The 20,657-nt window shown below is 46.9% G+C and overlaps 1 protein-coding gene across 6 annotated transcripts in view; it reads right to left on the bottom strand.

The window, feature by feature from the left end:
- Nucleotides 1-20,657, bottom strand: part of znf438 (zinc finger protein 438) — a 324,232-nt gene that overhangs the window by 192,246 nt on the left and 111,329 nt on the right. For 4 of the 6 annotated variants that reach the window (XR_015078354.1, XR_015078357.1, XR_015078356.1 and 1 more), the window contains one exon: nt 16,372-16,463. The exons of 1 other annotated variant lie outside the window; for it this stretch is intronic. Coding sequence is in view for 1 of the 5 variants with exons in the window: in XM_085987662.1 (XP_085843788.1) it covers nt 16,372-16,463 (92 nt within the window). In the remaining 4 variants the exon portion in view is untranslated. The remainder of the gene's footprint in view (nt 1-16,371; nt 16,464-20,657) is intronic. One more of the 6 variants, XR_015078355.1, reaches the window with a different exon arrangement.

Raw genomic sequence — 20,657 nt, 5'->3', positions numbered from 1 at the left:
TCCACAAAAAGCAGGACAGGTCCAATCCGGCCAATTACCGCCCCATCAGTCTACTTTCAATCATCAGCAAAGTGATGGAAGGTTTCGTCGACGGTGCTTTCAAGCAGTGCTCACTCACCAAAAACCTGCTCACTGATGCTCAGTTTGGGTTCCGCCAGGAACACTCTGCTCCAGACCTCATTACAGCCTTGGCCCAAACATGGACAAAGGAGCTGAATTCCAGAGGTGAGGCAAGAGTGACTGCCCTTGACATCAAGGCAGCATTTGACTGAGTTTGGCATCAACGAGCCCTAGTAACACTGAAGTCAATGGGAATCGGGAGGGGGGGGGAAACGCTTCACTGGCTGGAGTCATACCTAGCACAAAGGAAGATGGTTGTGGTAGTTGGAGGTCAATCATCACAGCCCCAGGACATCGCTGCAAGAGTTCCTCAGGGCAGTGTCCTAGGCCCAACCATCTTCAGCTGCTTCATCAATGACCTTCCCTCCATCATAAGGTCAGAAGTGGGGATGCTCGTTGATGACTGCACAGTGTTCAGTGCCATTCGCAACTCCTCAGATAATGAAGCAGTCCATGCCCGCATGCAGCAAGACCTGGACGCCACAGAAGTGCCAGGCAATGACCATCTCCAACAAGCAAGAGTCAAACCACCTCCCCTTGACATTCAATGGCATTACCATCACCGAATCCCCCACTATCAACATCCTGGGAGGTCACCAATGACCAGAAACTTAACTGGACCAGCCACATAAATACTGTGGCAACAAGAGCAGGTCAGAAGTTAGGTATTCTGTGGCGAGTGTCTCACCTCCTGACTCCCCAAAGCCTTTCCACCATCTACAAGGTACAAGTAAGGAGTGTGACGGAATATTTTCCACTTGCCTGGATGACTGCAGCTCCAACAACACTCAAGAAGCTCGACACCATCCAGGACAAAGCAGCCCGCTCGATTGGCACTCCATCCAGCACCTTAAACATTTACTTCCTCCACCACTGGCGTACCGTGGCTGCAATGTGTACCATCTACAAGATGCACTGCAGCAACTCGCCAAGGCTTCTTCGGCAGCACCTCCCAAACCCGCGGCCTCTTCCACCTAGAAGGGCAAGGGCAACAGGTGCATGGGAACATCACCACCTCCAAGTTCCCCCCCAATTCACACATCATCCTGACTTAGAAGTATATCGCCGATCCTTCATTGTCACTGGATCAAAATCCTGGAAATCCCTCCCTAACAGCACTGTGGGCGTACCTTCACCACACGGACTGCAGCAGTTCAAGAAGGCGGCTCACCACCACCTTCTCAAGGGCAATTAGGGATGGGCAATAAATGCTGGCCTTGCCAGCGATGCCCACGTCTCATAAGCGAATAAAAAAAAATCCCCAATCCCATGAGCCCTAATTTTGTTTAATAACCTCTTGTGTGGCACCTTATCGAATGCCTTCTGAAAATCCAAATACACCACATCCACTGGTTCCCCCTTATCTATTCTGCTAGTTACAACCTCAAAAAACTCTAACAGATTCGTCAAACATGATTTCTCTTTCATAAATCCGTGTTGACTCTGCCCAATCCTATTATTATTTTCTAAGTGCCCGGTTACCACGTCCTTAATAATAAATTCTAGCATTTTCTCTACTACTGATGTCAGGCTAAATGGTCTGTAGCTCCCCGTAGTGTCTCTCCCTCCTTTCTTAAATAGTGGGGTTACATTTGCCACCTTCCAATCTGCGGGAACCGTTCTAGAATCTATGGAATTTTGGAAAATGACAACCAATGCATCCACTATCTCTGTAGCCAACTCTTTCAAAACCTTAGGATGCAGGCCTAGGCCAGAAGGTGGCAGATGGAGTATAATGTGGGGAAGTGTGAAATTAACCACTTTGGTAGGAAGAATGGAAAAGCAGAACATATTTTTAAAAGGTGAGAGACTAGTAAATGTTGGTATGCAGAGGGATTTGGGTGTTCTTGTACATGAATTACAGAAAGATAACATGCACGTACAGCAAGCAATTAGGAAGGCGAATGGTATGTTAGCTTTTATTGCAAGGAGGTTGGAGTATAAGAGTAAGAAAGTCTTGCTGCAATTATATAGGGCTTTGGTGGGACCACACCTGGTGTACTGTGCACAGTTTTGGTCTCCTTACCTAAGAAAGGATATACTTGCCTTGGAGGAGGTGCAACGAAGGTTCACTAGATTGATTCCATGGATGAGAGGGTTGTCCTATGAGGAGAGATTGAGTACAATGGGCCTATACTCTCTGAAGTTTAGAAGAATGAGAGGTGATCTCATTGAAACATAAAATTCTGAGAGGGCTCGACAGGGTAGATGCTGAGAGGCTGTTTCCCCTGGCTAGAGAGTCTCGAACTAGGGGTCATAGTCTCAGGATAAGGGGTCGGCCATTTAGGACTGAGATGAGGAGAAATTTTTTCACTCAGAGGGTTGTGAATCTTTGGAATTCTCTACCCATGGCCGTGGATGCTCAGTCGATGAATATATCCAAGATTTTTGGGCACTAAGGGAATCAAGAAATTAATGTTGAAGATCAGCCATGATCTTATTGAATGGCGGAGCAGGCTCGAGGGGCGTATGGCCTACTCCTGCTCCTATTTCTTATGTTCAGATGTTCTTTTACAGGTCCTAGTGCGACTGCTATCCAATGTTCCCTCTAATTTTCTTGGCACCACACAGCCCCTTTAAGGAGCTGCACGGGCCATTCAGAATACCGTGCATGCGCGGTTTTTGCATTGCTAAGCCGGCAACGCAGGATCCCTGGAGTGCTGCACAGCTTAAGGGGAACGTTGCTGCCATCTCCTCCCTACTTTCTTTGCGTATCCATCTGGACCTGGGGTTTGCTCTCCTTAAGTTTGGCTTGTTATCTCCTTTCTTTCCATATTAACTGTTGTAATATTCCTCTTGACTCAGTCTACTGTTGTCATTTCTTCTTTGTTAGTCTCTTCAGTGAATGCTGAAGCAAAGTATCTACAGTATATAGTATCTGTGCCATTTCTGTATCATCACCTGTGAATTTATCTCACTCATCCTGTAGTGGTATCATCCGATCTTAATTCTCCTTTTGCTACTCACGTGCCTATAGAATACTTCACTCGCTTTATATTCTTTGACATTTTCATTTTACAATTCTTTTTTACCTTCCTAATTGTTTCCTGATTTTATCCTCACCTCTTCATGTATTCATTGTGCCTCACTATTGGCTAGTTTGTTCTTATTTTTTAGTGGAATATATTTCTCCTGAACACTATCGATCTCTATATATTGCTCACTGTTGTTTTAACTCTTTGTCAAAAAATGTTTCCAGTTTGCCTCCATTACCTATCCTTGTTCTCTCATACTTGGCTATTTTCTAATCTATTGCTTTGATCTTTGTACTATCTATTTCTGTCTCATTCATTATCTTAACTATATTATGTTATGAGCACTGCTCCCTTGATGTTCTCTCATGCTATTTCTCTTATCTGATCTGGTTCATTACTAGATCTGGTAGTGCTTCCTCCCTTTTGGGCTTCTTACATATTTGATCAGAAAGTAGTCTTGTACACACTGTAAAGACTCCATCGCCATCTCCCCTTCTCCTTGCCAAGCGATTCAGGGAGTTGAAATCCCTCATGATTATGATTGTCTTTTTTTTTACTAAACTCCATAGATTTGCCCACATATTTCTCCCTCCATTTTCTTCCACTATTTGACAGTCTGTGCGATACCTCTAATAGTGTGACCGATCACTTCCTGTCCTTTATCTCAATCTGTATGGATTCTGTTTCTATCAACTGAAGTGACGTTTGAAAAATTAATCACTAATACTACTGTAAGTATTAAAAATAGCCAAGGAAAAAATGTTAATTAAAAATGTAAGTCTTGCACTCCATTCATACATCCTACACATGTCAAGTGCAATGCACCCAATTGGTGCAGTCAATCTTCTTAAATTTTATTTGGCCAATAACTAAAAAAACTAAGTCCTAACAACCAAATATGAAGTCCATTGGAAAGACCGCACTGACTTAGAAACATAGAAGATAGGAGCAGGAGTAGGCCATTCGGCCCCTCGAGCCTGCTCCGCCATTCAATGAGATCATGGCTGATCATCCAAATTCAGTACCCTGCCCCTGCCTTCTCCCCATATCCCTTGATCCCTTTAGCCTTAACTTCAAAAGGAAAAGCACTAAAAAGGGAAGGTTCTTGAATAAATAAATAATTGGTTTGAAGGGAAAATCACAACTCATCTTTGTTTTTCCCCATGAGGAGGTTGGTTAAAAACATACTTTGTGTTATTTTTCTGGGAGCCACAGTTTCACAATCCACTCAACATTTACACCTCTACCTTTTCTACATCACTCTGTCAAACCAGAGTATTCTTGCTTAAATGGGTATGCACAGGCAAAGCACCATAATGTCGCTACATTTCATTCTGCTTCCATTGGGTAAAGCAGTGGGTTAGAACACTGCCTCTGTGAGAGAAATACACAGCATAGTGCAACACTGAGCCAGAAAGACCCCAGTCAGATTCAATCCGCAGGCAGTGGTGAATTTGCAAGAGTGCTATAATTGGTCTCCGAGTCATTGAGGTAGCAAGGGAAAAAAAGAAAATCCCTGGTTGCTACCAAACAGTCCTGGAGTTAACATTCATGGGTGAGGAGAGGGTCAAGCTCACCTGCGACAGCCAGATGACTGGTTAATGAACTGAAACTCACCATCCATCATCACTCACGAAGAAGTAGCATGTGGGGCCTGTACAAGAAGGTTACCTCTACCCACTTCATACGAGACCCCGCCATCTGAAAAGGGGTGGTACTGAGGGGCGGGGGGGGGTAAACTGGAGGAGGGAATGCTTGTTAAAAGAAAAAATATAGAGCACTGCCGTTTCATCTCCAGGGCCCAAACTGATGGGATTCAGGTCTCCTCAGACCTACATGAAATTAGTTTGTCCAATCTCAGTCAAGTTTCTTGTGGCTGCTGGTCCTTACCACAAAACTTCCCCATATTGAGCACGAATTACCATGAAGTTAGTAACTTCAGAGATCCCATAACTACAGCTGGTGTAGGAGATGGCAAATTTCACACTGGGGTAGCAGTTGGCAAATATCTACTAGTGCAGTAAAAGGTGTTTTTCAGAGGTGGAGTGGTTAAGGCATATTGTTGGGACAGAGTAAAGGGAGCAATACACTGCACCAGACACGGAATGCTCAACACTAGGTGCAGAAAGTGGTAAAATGTTAAATTCCTTGACATAACTTTTCCACCAGCAGAAGGAAGAAAGCCGTTTCTGGCAGCTTACAAAACAACCAACAGTCTTGACTGCCTCCGTCCGCCACAACAATGAAAATGCTCATTGACGAGCACAAAATACAAAAAAATTAAGTGGTTACAAAAAGTATTGGGACGATTTAACCCCTCCGCGCCCGGCAACAACTGGGGGTGCGTGGGTTAAAATAAAGGCAGCCTCCTGCCCTCCGGCTTGGCACTGCTTTCATGCCAGCTGCTATTTAAACTCCCGGCTTTCAGGTGGTATGCAAAGTCCTCACCTCAGGCAGGCAAGGGCTGCTGACATAATTCAGACTCCGACACCAATTTAACATGCAAGTTGCACTTGCGACGCCTAGTACCAGCCTCGACAAGAACACCAAGCGGCAAGGAGCAGCAGGCCCAGAAAAGGAACTTTGGAACGCGTGCGGGAGGTTAAGCTCCTCGAGCTTGTTCCACCATTCATTTAGAACATTGCTGATCTGTGCCGTAACTCCATTTGCCTTCCTTTGTTCCATATCCCTGGATAACCTTACCCAACAAAAATCTATCCACCTCAGTCTTGAAAATTTCAATTGACCCAGAATCCAGAGCCTTTTGGGAAGGTTGGGGGGCGGGGGTTAAGTTCCAGATTTCCACAACCCTTTGTGTGAAAAAGTGCTACCTGACTCCTAGACAGTCATAGAGTGTGGTAAACCACTTTTGTCGTTCACTATCGTTACACTATAGTTATCACTGTTATATCGTTACTCTATGGTTATCACTGTTCACACTGTTGTATCACTATACGAGGTCGCCTCTTGTCACGCTGTTATACCTGGGCTGACCACTGCTGACTCCGCCCATGGCTCCACCTACCTGCCCAGGTATAAAGGTGGTCGACTGGCTGGTATTCCTCCTTGTTGGATCCGATCACCCACGAGGGTGGGCTCTGTTATTTAGCCAATAAAAACCTATAGTTACTTTCTTAACTTGTCGCTTTTCATTGGATGAATTGATAGGTATATCAATTTTATTGGCTAAATTTTAAAATGTCGACACTTGAGCAGTCAAACGACCAGCCAAGCGACCAGCCAGACGCCCAGCTACAACAGCCACAGCAGCCAGCCTGGCTGCGAGCCCTCCGACCACCGTACCTGGATCTAAACCCACAGGCAGCAAACTCAGCCCTCGACTTCGAACACTGGCTGAGCTGTTTCGAATCCTACCTGGGAGAATCCGGCGTGCCTCAGAAATCCATGCTAAGAGTTCTGACCGCCCAAGTGAGCCCTAAAGTATTCGCACTCATCCGGGACCTTAAAACATACGAAGCCGCCATCAACCTGCTGAAACAACAGTACCGGAGCCCGGTAAACTCCATGTATGCCAGACACCTCCTAAGATCCCGCCCGCAACAGCCAGGAGAGTCGGTAGATGAATTTTTACGGGCGCTACAAGCACTCGGCAGGGACCGTGACTTTAAAGCGGTATCAGCGGCAGGAAATACTGAAGATAATGTCCGCGATGCCTTCGTGAAAGGCCTGCGGTCCGACTACGCACGGCAAAGACTTCTTGAAGCAAAGGACCTTGACCTGAACACAGCTGCAGCCCTCGCTCGCTCCCTAGAAGTGGCCCATCGGGACCTCGAGGCGTACTCCAGGTACAGTAATTTGCGACCCTGGGACTCGGGACCGACCCCGACCGCGATACCCCTCGCAGCGCTGCCCCTGGGACCTACCTCTGCGTCGGCGTCCCGGACCCGATCGGGACCGCCACCCCCGGTACCGGCTGCGACTTCGGAGCCCCGCGATCGGGCCGCCGGCTGCTTCTTCTGCGGCCAGGCGAAACATCCTAGGGCGCGCTGCCCAGCGAGAAACGCGACGTGCTCAAGCTGCCTGAAGAAAGGCCACTTTGCCAAGGCCTGCAGAGGCCAACAGAGATCAACAGAGGCCAGCAGTGCCTCATGCGAGTTGTGGGGGCGGCCATCTTCCATCAAGGCCACAGATGCCAGCATCCCCACGTGCGAGTCATGGGGCGGCCATCTTTGATCCAGGCAACCGACACCAGCAGTGCCTCATGTGAGTTGTGGGGGCAGCCATCTTCTCCGCCATTTTGTCCAACCTCGTGGGCGCCGCCATTTTACCCTCCACGCTCGACCGCCACCTCGTCTCCGGACTCGACCACCGCCTCACCCGCAGACTACGGCAGCTCGCTGAGCCACACACTAGCCTCCGTCACACTGGACCAAGCCCGCCCGCACCACCTGTCCAAGTCCATGATGGACATCAAAGTAAACGGCCGCGCCACGACCTGCCTGTTCGACAGCGGAAGCACGGAGAGTTTCATCCACCCAGACATGGTGAGCCACTACTCCCTCACTGTCCGGCCAACGCGCAACCGGATCTCGATGGCATCGAGGTCCCACGCCACAGACATCAGCGGCTACTGTGTCGTGACCCTGTCGGTTAAGGGCACGGAGTATAAAAATTTTAAACTCCTCGTCCTCCCCCAGCTCTGCGCTGCCGTCCTACTAGGGCTGGACTTCCAATCCCACCTCCAAAGCGTCACTCTAGCATACGGCGGACCCCTCCCCCCACTCACAGTCGACAACCAGCAGCCTTTAAACCGCCCACCGCGTAACACCTGCGGCCTATCCACCCTCAAGGTCCCGCCACCTTCCCTGTTCGCTAACCTCACCCCCGACTGCAAACCCGTCGCTACCAAGAGCAGGCGGTACAGCGCCGGGGACAGAGCCTTCATTAGCTCTGAGGTGCAGCGTCTCCTGAAGGAGGGCATCATCGAGGGGAGCAGCAGCCCCTGGCGTGCCCAGGTCGTGGTCGTTAAGACCGGCAATAAAAACCGCCTGGTCATCGACTACAGCCAGACCATAAACCGGTACACCCAGCTGGACGCATACCCCCTTCCCCGCATATCTGATATGGTCAATCAGATTGCACAATACCGAGTATTCTCTACCATCGACCTTAAGTCGGCCTACCACCAACTCCCTATCCGCCCTGAGGACCGCCAGTATACCGCCTTCGAGGCGAATGGCCGCCTCTACCACTTCCTTAGGGTTCCCTTCGGCGTCACCAACGGGGTTTCGGTCTTCCAAAGGGAGATGGACCGGATGGTTGACCAGAACGGGCTGCACGCCACGTTCCCCTATCTAGATAACGTCACCATCTGCGGCCGCGACCGGCAGGACCATGATGTTAATCTGGAGAGATTCCTCCGTACGGCCCAACGGCTGAACCTCACCTACAATAAGGAGAAATGTGTGTTTAACACCTCACGCCTTGCCATCCTCGGCTGCGTAGTAGAGGACGGACTCATCGGCCCCGACCCCGAAAGAATGCGCCCCCTCATGGAGTTACCCCTCCCCCACTGCCCAAAGGCGCTGAAGAGAACCCTGGGGCTCTTCGCCTACTATGCCCAATGGGTGCCCAATTATGCGGACAAAGCCAGACCCCTCATGAAGTCCACATCCTTCCCCCTTACGGAGGAAGCGTGCGCTGCCTTCTCCCTCATTAAGGGAGACATTGCTAAGGCCACAATGCACGCGGTGGATGAGTCCATCCCCTTCCAAGTGGAGAGCGATGCTTCCGACTTCGCCCTAGCCGCTACCCTTAACCAGGAGGGGAGACCGGTGGCCTTCTTCTCAAGGACCCTACAGGGCCCTGAGATCCGACACTCGTCGGTCGAGAAGGAGGCCCAGGCGATTGTGGAGGCTGTACGACGCTGGAGGCACTACCTGGCAGGCAAACGATTTACCCTCCTCACCGACCAGCGTTCGGTCGCTTTTATGTTTAATAACAAGCTGAGGGGTAAAATCAAGAACGACAAGATCTTGAGGTGGAGAATCGAACTCTCCACCTATGATTATGATATCTTGTACCGGCCAGGTAAGCTGAACGAACCCCCTGATGCTCTATCACGAATTACATGCGCCAACGCGCAAATTGATAGACTTCAGACCCTCCACAACGACCTCTGCCACCCCGGAGTCACCAGACTTTACCACTTCATTAAGGCCCGCAACCTGCCCTACTCCATCGAGGAGGTCAGGACCATGACCAGGAACTGCCAGACCTGTGCCGAGTGCAAACCGCATTTCTTTAGGCCGGACAGAGCAAGCCTGATCAAGGCCACCCGCCCCTTCGAGCGCTTGAGCATCGATTTTAAGGGGCCCCTCCCGTCCTCTGACCGTAATGTGTACTTCCTCAACATTGTTGATGAGTACTCCCGTTTCCCCTTCGCCTTCCCCTGCCCAGACATGACCAGTACCACGGTCATTAAATGCCTGAACGACCTCTTCGCCTTGTTCGGGTTCCCAAACTATATACATAGTGACCGGGGCTCCTCCTTCATGAGCGAGGAACTCCGCCAGTTCCTACTAGCAAGAGGTATTGCTGCAAGCAGGACCACCAGCTACAACCCTCGAGGGAACGGCCAGGTGGAAAGAAAGAACGCGACTGTATGGAAGGCCGTCCTCTTAGCCTTAAAGTCTAAGGGCCTCCCAACCTCCCGCTGGCAGGAAGTCCTCCCGGCAGCGCTGCATTCCATCCGGTCACTACTTTGCACTGCCATTAACGCCACCCCCCATGAACGAATGTTTGTTTTCCCCAGGAAGTCGACTACGGGAACCACACTACCAACCTGGCTGACCTCTCCGGGGCCCGTCCTGCTGCGAAAGCACGTGAGGGCCCATAAAATGGACCCCCTGGTCGAGAGGGTGAACCTCCTGCACGCCAACCCTCAGTACGCCTATGTGGCATACCCAGACGGGCGGGAGGACACAGTCTCCTTGTGAGACCTCGCACCCTCGGGCATTCCGGAGACACCACCTTCACCCCCCCCCACCACCCCCCCCCCGATTCCAGCTCAGGTAGACGGCATGCCGGAACCCCATGAGCCCTCGCCGACCACGCAGACACCAGCATCACCACCGGAGAATGCAACACCGCCGCTGCGACGATCGGAAAGGCTTACGAGGCCCCCGGACAGACTGACATACCAGAACTGGTAGTACACATCACCCCGCCGGACTCAAATCTAAACAAGGGGTGAATGTGGTAAACCACTTTTGTCGTTCACTATCGTTACACTATAGTTATCACTGTTATATCGTTACTCTATGGTTATCACTGTTCACACTGTTGTATCACTATACGAGGTCGCCTCTTGTCACGCTGTTATACCTGGGCTGACCACTGCTGACTCCGCCCATGGCTCCACCTACCTGCCCAGGTATAAAGGTGGTCGACTGGCTGGTATTCCTCCTTGTTGGATCCGATCACCCATGAGGGTGGGCTCTGTTATTTAGCCAATAAAAACCTATAGTTACTTTCTTAGCTCGTCGCTTTTCATTGGATGAATTGATAGGTATATCATAGAGTTATAGTCATAACGGCACAGAAGGAGGCCATTCGGCCCATCAAGCCCATGCCGACTCTCTGTAGAGCAATCCAGTCAGTCCCATTCCTCCACTCTATCCCCGTAGCCCTGCAGGTTTATTTCCCTCAAGGGCCTATCCAGTCTCCCCTTGAAAACATTGTGTCTCTCTGTTTCCACCACTTCCGTCAGCAACGAATTCCAGGTCCTCACCACATGCTGCATCAAGAAGTTTTTCCTCACATACCACCTTGTATCTCTTGCCCAAAACCTTAAATCTGTGTCTCCTAGTCCTTGTGCCATCAACTAATGGGAACAACCTTTCCCCGTCTAGCCTATCCAAACCCTATCATAACCTAGCTCTAATTTTAGATTATGTTCTCTTGTTCTGGATTTCCAGAGGAAATAGCTTCTCTATATCTAACCTATCAAATACCTTTAACGTTTTAAACACCTTGATTAAATCACCCTCAATGCAGTACTCCAGACGGGGTCTGACCAAGGCTCTGTACAGCTGAAACATCATTTTTGAAGTCCAACTCCCTTGAGATAAAGGCCAACATTCCAACAGCCTTTCTGAGGACCGAGAAGGTGAGTTAATGTAATTTTTTGACGGTTTCCCTTGCAGGTCAGGAGGAGCAGGAAGAGACAATATGTGGTGTATTTGGACTTTCAGAAGGCTTTCGATAAGGTCCCGCATAAAAGATTAGCGTGCAAAGTTAAAGCACATGGGATTGGGGGTAAGGTACTGTCTTGGATAGAGAACTGGTTAGCAGACAGGAAGCAAAGAGTTGGAATAAATGGGTCTTTTTCCGAGTAGCAGGCAGTGACTAGTGGGGTACCGCAGGGATCGGTGCTAGGACTCCAGCTATTCACAATATATATATATATATATATAAATGATCTAGACGAGGGAACTAGATGTAATATCTCCAAGTTTGCAGATGACACAAAGCTGGGTGTGCGTGTGTGTTGTGAGGAGGATGCAGAGAAACTCCAGTATGATTTGGACAGGTTGGGTGATTGGGCAGATTGGCAGTATAATGTGGATAAATGCGAGGTTATCCGCTTCGCTGGCAAAAACAGGAAGGCAGATTATTATCTGAACGGCAATAGATTGGGAAAAGGGGAAGTGCAACGAGACCTGGGTGTCCTTGTGCACCAGTCGCTGAAGGTAAGCATGCAGGTGCAGCAGGCAGTTAAGGCGGCAAATGGTATGTTGGCCTCCATAGCGAGAGGATTCGAGTACAGGAGCAAGGATGTCTTGCTGCAGTTGTACAGGGCCTTGGTGGGACCACACCTTGAGTATTGTGTGCAGTTTTGGTCACCTTATCTGAGGAAGGACGTTCTTGCCAAGGAGGAAGTGCAGCGAAGATGCAGCAGACTGATACCTGGGATGGCAGTAATGGCGTATGAAGAGAGATTGGGTCGATTAGGCTTATATTCGCTAGAGTTTAGAAGAATGAGAGGGGATCTCATTGAAACTTATAAAATTCTAACAGGACTAGACAGACTAGATGCAGGAAGGATGTTCCCGATGGTCAGGGAGTCCAGAGCCAGGGGTCACAGTCCAAGTATAAGGGGTAAGCCATTTAGGACTGAGATGAGGAGGAATTTCTTCACCTAGAGAGTGGTGAACCTGTGGAATTCTCTACCACAGAAGGCAGTTGAGGCCAATTCATTAAATATATTCAAGAAGGAGTTAGATATATTTCTTTAGGCTAAGGGGATCAAGGGATATGGGGAGAAGGCAGGGACAGGGTACTGAATTTGGATGATCAGCCATGATCTCATTAAATGGCGGAACAGGTTCGTGGGGCCGAATGGCCTACTTCTGCTCCTATCTTCTATAATCCCATCAGCCCCCCACTTCGCACACTTACCTGACTTTCGGGAACGATTCCTGCGGGTCTCCGGAGGCGGCCTCCTGCCATGCTCTCCTCACTCCCGCCCGCCCACCCACTGGCCTCCACGTCATTCCCACTGGGTCGGGCAGGAGTCAGGCCCTATCAGGCCTGGGAGTTAAAAGAGCCTGTGCCTCATGTCAGCGCGAACCTCGCTGTCCACACGCTAACCTCTCGCCCAGACTTAAAATCAGGGCTTATGTGTTTCTACCCTATTTAAAGTAATAACTTTTGGGGAAAATAAAATCTGAACCTTTCAGCTCACTTTGTATAACAAGAACATTTTTTTCTTCGGCTCCCACTAAACAGAGAATGAACTTCTCAGATTAATATGATCCAAGTAATTGAAAACTGCTCTCAGATTTCAGCTATTTACAAGGTTACTGCAGTGGGCAAATGTTTACATGAGAGTGAACAGAATTCAGATTAACCACTTAAACATGCACAGCGTGCAAGACATTCTGGACAGTTATGCCAAACACATGCATAGGTCACTGAGGTTTCTGCAACAGTTGTTACTAGGCACCCCATTCCTCCAGTTTCTGAATTTCCTCAGTTGGCTTGGCAGTCCCAAAATCTGCTCAGACAGATGCACAATGCAACTGTCACGAAAATGCCTCCTGTGCAAACGAGCAAGCACGTACAGCAGAACAGATTAGCTACTTTTGAGTTATCAGTTTACTCAGTGGAATTCTGAGTCATACAAGGAGAAATGTAAACAGAAAAAACAGCTGCTACGCCAAGGTAGCAGTTTTCAGAGTCAGTGTGAATGAACTGATTTAATTTGCATCTTTTTATGAAGGGGTCAGATCTGCATCTTTGCTCAACTGGACTGAATTTGAATTGAAAGGCTCAGTGAATGGGGCATTGCTACGTATTTAATGAAGACTAAAGTTTTTGTAGCAACTTCCACCGCCTGCGACACTGGTGTCATTAACATGCAACCTGTATGCTGCAGTTTGCAAGGATCTATTTCCTTCACCTCTCTCTCTCTCCCCCCCTTCCCCTATTTCGACAGGAAACAAAGCAGTTACCCAAGTAATGTCTGCGTATACTTTCAAGCAACGGAGACTGCACAACAAAAAGGGTCAGCAAAACACACAAGCAAAATTATTAACGCTGTATAGCAGCCAAGGCTTGATCTGGCTCCCATCAACTCCAAAGTCATTTACTGATCTGCTGCACATGTTATCATATTCCAAAGGCCACCAAACAGGAGCAGCACCAGAAATTATATTTAAAAGATCATGAAGTTGTATCAGTGTTTCTACTGCAGGGCCTATTCAATGCATACCATTAAAAACAAGAAAGAGATGTGGCAATGGTACAAAGGTACAAGCACATCTTAAAAATTCAGATCGTCAACAGACTTCCTCAGAGGTGAAGAAAATCACACCTGGAGCTGTTGTTAGAAATTTTCACCTTTGGACAAGTAATCTACACAATTTTAAGCTGCTGTATTGGAGGTGTAATATTTTAACAGCACCGAACACGATTGTAGACACAGACTTAAAAAAATTGGATTTTTCTTTGCAGTTTTCAGAATTGGTCATCTTCGAGCAATGAATACCAAGAATTTTACTCCTAAAACATTCATAGTCTAACAAAAAGTCAAGAATTGCAAAAGAGGAAAGCTCATAACAAAACATACTTCATCATTCACATCAACATATTGGATATGGGGGTGGTGCCAGAGGACTGGTGCATTGCAGATGTTACACCCCTGTTTAAAAAAGGGTCAAGGAATAAACCTGGCAACGACAGGCCAGTCAGCCTAACGTTGGTGGTGGGGAAACCTTTAGAGACAATAATCCAGGACAAAATGAATTGGAAAACTATGGGCTAGTAAATGAAAGTCAGCACGGATTTGTTAAAGGGAAATCGTGTTTGACTAACTTGATTGAGTTCTTTGATGAAGCAAGGGAGAGGGTTGATGAGGGTAGTGCGGTTGATGTTGTGTATATGGACTTTCAAAAGGCATTTGACAAAGTACCACATAATAGACTTGTTAGTAAAATTAAAGACTTTGGGATTAAAGGGACAGTGACATCGTGGATATAAAATTGGCTAAGGGACAGAATGCAGAGAGTAGCGGTGTACAATTGTTTCTCAGACTGGAGGGAAGTAAACAGTGGTGTTCCCCCGAGGTCATTATTAGGACCACTGCTCTTTTTGATACATATTAATGACCTGGATTTGGGTATACAGGGCATAATTTCAAAGTTTGCAGAGGGCCAATATTCTTTCCTTCCCTAGGGACTGCATGTTGACGTGGTGGGAAGTCTTGCATTCTCTTACGACCCTGAGCGCTATGCTGGCATGTGTATAACTCCTGGTAAGGCCACCCAAGCCAGACAGATTGAAAGGTAGGAGTCAAACTAAAATCAGTCCACCTGTACTTCTGGTAGGGGGTTGTGAGTGAGGCTAACAACCTGTCCATGTAAAAATGAGTCTGTTACTGACTTGCAAATATAAATATCAACTGTGGAAAACCACAATCTGCTGGATGTAAGGCAAGATGATACACCGATCGGTATCAACTATCTTGCTCTTGACAGACAGCAGTGGAAGAAATGGGTTGCCTGATGTGCCACTAGGCACAAGGGACTCTAAACTCGCAATAATTTTCCCTCAACCAACACTAACAAAAACAAATTACTACTTGACATGAAATTTATAGGTGGACAAAAGGCTGAAGAACTAAAAGGATTTTTATTGGTTCAATTACCCTTTTATTTGAACAAAAGAAATGAGGAAACTTGACTAGAGTGAGTCACTGTGATAATTGCAATGTTCACAGGGCTGTTTCTATTCTTGTGCAACCTGCATTGGTACTGTCAGTGAAACAGCTAAGCTGAAATGATGTCAGATTACAGGAAATCACAATCTCCTGCAGGGAAAGAGATTATGAATGACAATCCAAACACATCAACATTCAGCTATTCCATAGCTGGTTTACAATTACTAAACTCACATTACCATATGAACATCTGTGCAGATGTTACCAAAGTGAGGAGTATACTTAAAAAAAGTCAAAGTAGCAACAGGCAAAGGAGACTCAGGTTCGCAACACAGACCAGGTTAGTCAAGCTGCAGTTAAATTTTCTATGATCAACTTGAATTTAAAATTGAACTAAAGTTGCTGGGCACAGCCCTGCATGCAATAAAAGCTCATCTTTAAAAGGGTCCCTTACAGCTCAGCAGCTTAGGCACTAGCCATTGGGCATTTCCCCATATTTAAAGATATTGCATCCGTTCCCTCTACCTAGGACACTGATGTCACAAGTATGCAACAAGCATTCTGCAGCTCAGAGGATCCATTTCCTGCTCTGCCTTCTCTTTGCCGTAAGTATTAACTGTTTACATGTTCAGGCAATGGAGACTCAACAGGTTCTATGCAGACCCAAGGTATTGCCCGGTTCAATCCATGGTTTGCTCCGAGTTTACTGATCTTAGCAGGGGCAACGGTGCGATGCTACAATTGGACTCAGCTTTGCTAAGTTAGGGAGGGGAAAGTCAATCTGGGATGCCGGCTTCCAAGTGCTGTCCAGCAACCTATGCTAAAAGTGTACAGCTGGATGTCATGCAAGGGCAGGATCGAGCTTGGCTGGAACACTCGCTCTGCTCAAATTAGCACCACGTACTACCTGATTAAGCTTACAGAAGAAGATACAGAACTGTCGGGCAGCATGAATCAGCACCCTCAGGAGAAAAGAAATGGAGCAGACAAAATTAGCATTAAAAAGTAAGAAAATACCAAACTAGTTTTAAATTGAATTTTTGACTGCATTGCTCTGAACATTTCTACATTTCAATAGTTTGCAATACCAACTTGGTCTCATTTTGAAGAAAATCTCTTTCGTCAGATGCCCTCATGGTATCTTCTCTTATGTCATCTTCATGGAAATTTTGCTTTTCATTCTGCTAATGAAGACAGATAATGTTAGAATGAATTCCCAGTTTACGTTGATAATTTCTGGGCAGTAGAGCTCGTTAGCCTTTAAATGTTAGTAGTCTTTGTGGCCCAACTGTTTGGTGGACTGGACACTTGGTAAAAATGTTTCCACTCACTGTTGTGCTGCATCACAAAGTGGAAGCAACAAGGGTGTGAGGCCATGACTAGACCCCACCATGGTCACCAAGGGGCAGCAATGCTGAGCAAACCCCAGACACATCAATGGGAAAGATTTTGTACACCGCACTTTCCAGTAATTAATAAACCCATCAATCCACCTGCTCGTCCTGGCATTGTTTAAAAAAAGGAATGCCCGCTCATTTTTTTTTTAATTCAAAATTACCTGAACAGTCTGCACACACACAAACAGAGCGAGATAGACAGACAGAGAAAATTATATACAATGGCCCAGAAATTTGGGTCGGGGGCTTCCCGCAGGTGCAAGCCCCTGACCTGCACTTACCTTGCGCGCCGGCAGTTGAGCTCTGGGCTCCTGTGGAATTCCGCTCCGGGGCCTGCTCAAACTCCCGGCGCGCTGTGCTTGCGTGTCCCAAGGGCATAGTTAGTGCGATGCGTCCCCTGGGATCACGTGAGCCATGGGCAGCCAATCAGAGGAGGGAAAAGCCCATTCATAAGATTGACAGGAGGACCTGTCTAAACTTATGAATATACGGGCCCCAAAATAACAGTAAACCTTCAAATAAATGTTTTAAAAACCATCACTATAAATTACATTAAATAAATATTTTAAACAATAATTTAAATTTTTGAAATTTTTTTTATAAAAAAACGGGGCTAAAAATAAACTTACCTTGCTTTAAAGTATTTAAAAATAGTAAACCTGTGGAAAAAATGTTTTAATTTTAATTAATTGACCACTTACCTTTTAAAATGCAGGCCTTACGCCTGGTTTTTACATTTCTAAAATCTGAAGACTTACCCTCACGGAAAAACCTGTAAAAAAAAACGTAAGTTCAAAGCGCACGCGCAGGCTCCCGCGCACACGCATTCGACCTCTGAACCCCTTCATTCAGAGGAACGGAAGTGCCGGTTTCCCGCGCATGCAAGAAACCGGCACTTCCATCGGGTCCACGCGTGAGTACCCCGTGCGTACTCGCGCGTTGGGACCCGAATTTCTGGGCCATTGTCTTTTTGGAGTGAAAAGATTGTTGTTGTGGTAGACAAATGTAGCAGCAATTTTGCACAAAGCACGATTCCACAAACAGCAATGAGAAATGACCAGTTAATCTGATTTTGGTTTTGGTAGCTCGAGTAATGTTAGTCACGACTGCCAAAACTCCCTGCTCTACTTCAAATACTGCCGTGGTATTTTCAACCTCGATCTGAACCACCAGCACAGAAAGACAGGGTCTCGGTTGAAGTCTGACCCGAAGGATAGTACCTCCGATAGTGCAGCACTCACTCAGTGCTGCACTGAAATGTCAGTCTAGATTCTGTGCTCAACTCCTGCAGTGGAGTTTGAATCAACAACCCTTTGAATCCAAGGGGAAACTGAGCCAAGCGGAGACAAGGAACTCGGAGGCGGATAATTGGAGTACCTTTGCCATTGCACTCCAACATAGCTTTTCAGCATGTTGAAACACAAATGGATATTGCAAAACCTAACCTATAAAATCATTGATCAGGCCCCAGTTAGAATATTGTGTACAGTTTTGGGTACCCAAAGGATGCCAAAGCCATGGATGGGGTACAGGAAGAGGTTCACTATGATACCAAGGTTAGAAGCTTCAGTAATGAGGAGAGACATAGGTGCGCTTTCTCTAGCCATGCCCCTGCTTCTTGGCAATCTCTCAGCATATGCCCACCTTTGGACAGCAATGAGGCCCGTGAATCCCTGCTTCAAGTTCTCTCAATCCAATCCCCCAGCATGTTGAAGCCAGTCAAGATTTTGATTGAAGCCCAAGGCCTCTAAAGCAAAAGTAAAGATACTCCCACTGTACTTAGAACCCAGCCTCTGGGGCTCCACAACAGGTGCCTGTGGAATTGCCACCATAATAGATATATGAGTCCAGAGAAGCCTTCCTACACTGCTAAAGCTAGGGAATTCCTCTACACTCTCAAGCCAGACATGGTAGAACGTTTTGCTAAGCACGCTCAGTGAGGTCTAAAGGCCTTGGCATTGCAGCAGCAGGAGGAAGCAAACTGGCCCTCCAGCCAGTACATTGCTGCTCCCCCACTAGCACCACCGAGAATGATGCAGAGTGACGTTTTGTTCTGGGCTACTGGTTATGCTGATAGGCAGTTTTACCAGGCCTACAAAAGCAGAAGAGGAATATATGTTACAAAGTTGGCGGCAGAACACCCCTTCAGGGTTTACATTGCAATATACTGTATGTGATCATTTTGCAGTTGTCCATGCACGGTATGCTTTCAAAGAATTATTAAAAGTTTATTTGAGTGTGTTGCATGGGTAGCAGTAAAGCAGCACCAGATTACGAGGAAATATTTTGTGGCAGGCACATTTTGAGCAGTTTTTTGATACAAGAAGTTGGCAGATTTCTTCTCCCTCACTTAAAGACAGAATTTCTGTTATCACAGAATCACAGAAACCCCACAGTGCAGATAGAGGCCATTTCGGCCCATCGAGCCTGCACCGACACATATCCCACCCGATCCCCGTAACCCCTACACCAACACATATCCCACCCTATCCCCGTAACCCCACGTATTTAATCCCCCTAACACTAAGGGTCAATTTATCACAGCCAATCAACCTAACCCGCACATCTTTGGACTGTGGGAGGAAACCGGAGCACCCGGAGTAAACCCACGCAAACACGGGGAGAATGTGCAAACTCCACACAGACAGTCACCCGAGGCCGGATTCGAACCCGGGTCTCTGGCGCTGTGAGGCAACAGTGCTAACCACTATGCCACCGTGCTGGCACCATTCACCCTGCCAGAGGCTTTAACCACTCAATTTTGGGGTGAATGCTAAAGAGGCAACCCTCTTTTGTCTCACTTCATCCAATATAATGTCAAAGATAGAATCGGTGAAACTGGGTATCCAGGGGTGAGAACTGTCCATTTTCCAGGAATAGTGCAGCTTCAAACCTTCCCTTTGGTGTGCAGATAAAAATGTAATCTTTTAAATGACTGCTGCATCACTTAAAAATCCCTGCCAAATTCTGCTCGACTAGAGGAAGCTCACCGGGATTGGTAAATGTATACAAATGCAAAATTTCTGGCAGGAACAGCTGTGCAAGAAAAGTTGGTGAGTTCTCCTGCATCATGTCATTCCCATCCAAACTGTGCCTACGTGGGAATATCATAATAAATTTTGGGAGATAGGAACAAAACAAAGCAGCCTTCCAGAGTATCTTTTTGTTTAGGGTTGCTTTCATTTCTCTGACAATTCTATATTCCTCCACTCCTGATTGAATTAATAACCTGCTGCTTTATTGAATGATTTACAAATGTGTGTGTTCCATCACAACCTAAATGTTAAGTATTTCTCTCCCAACTCTGGTCCACCTTCAACCCTTTTAACGTCTTTCGGATCAGAAATCTACCCTCTCTTGTGGACGTAAAAGATTCCACGGCACCATTTGAAGAGGAGCAGGGGCATTCTCCCCGGTGTTTTGGCCTATATTTATCCCTCAACCAACAACACTAAAACTGATTATCTGGTCATTATCACATTGCTGTTTGTGGGACCTTGCTCTGCGCAAATTGGCTGCCGCATTTCCTACATTAAAACAGTGACTACACTTTAAAAGTACTTTATTGGCTGTAAAGCGCTTTGGGACGTCCTGAGATTGTGACAGGTGCTTATATAAATGGAAGTTCTTTCTTAATTCTTTTTGTTAAGAATAGTAATATTAATTGTACTAATTATAATTAGAGTTGAAGTACAATCACACGACAAACAGTATAAATGCAGCATGTCCCTTTTTTGCTACTTCTACTGGGCTACAGTTTTGACAATTTCTTCCCGATTTTGTAAAGAACTTCAACAACAACCAAATTAATGTTAGTTGCCGTGTGAAGGAATAAGCCACATAACCTAGTCAGAAAAAAACACTGTCTCATGAAATAATTCTGGCCTTATTAAAACAGGACAAACTGGGTTTGGAAATTTAGAAACCTAACGATGAAATAGCTATGAAAGCATTCTGGCTATTGAGATAAGAGAGTTGTTG

The sequence above is a fragment of the Somniosus microcephalus genome, chromosome 5, assembly GCF_052327205.1.
Source record: "Somniosus microcephalus isolate GS21.2 chromosome 5, FLI_Smic_1.0, whole genome shotgun sequence".
NCBI classification, from domain to species: Eukaryota; Metazoa; Chordata; class Chondrichthyes; order Squaliformes; family Somniosidae; genus Somniosus; species Somniosus microcephalus.
The sequence above is the reverse complement of the archived record's forward strand: the minus strand, read 5'-3'. Positions and strand labels throughout refer to the sequence as shown.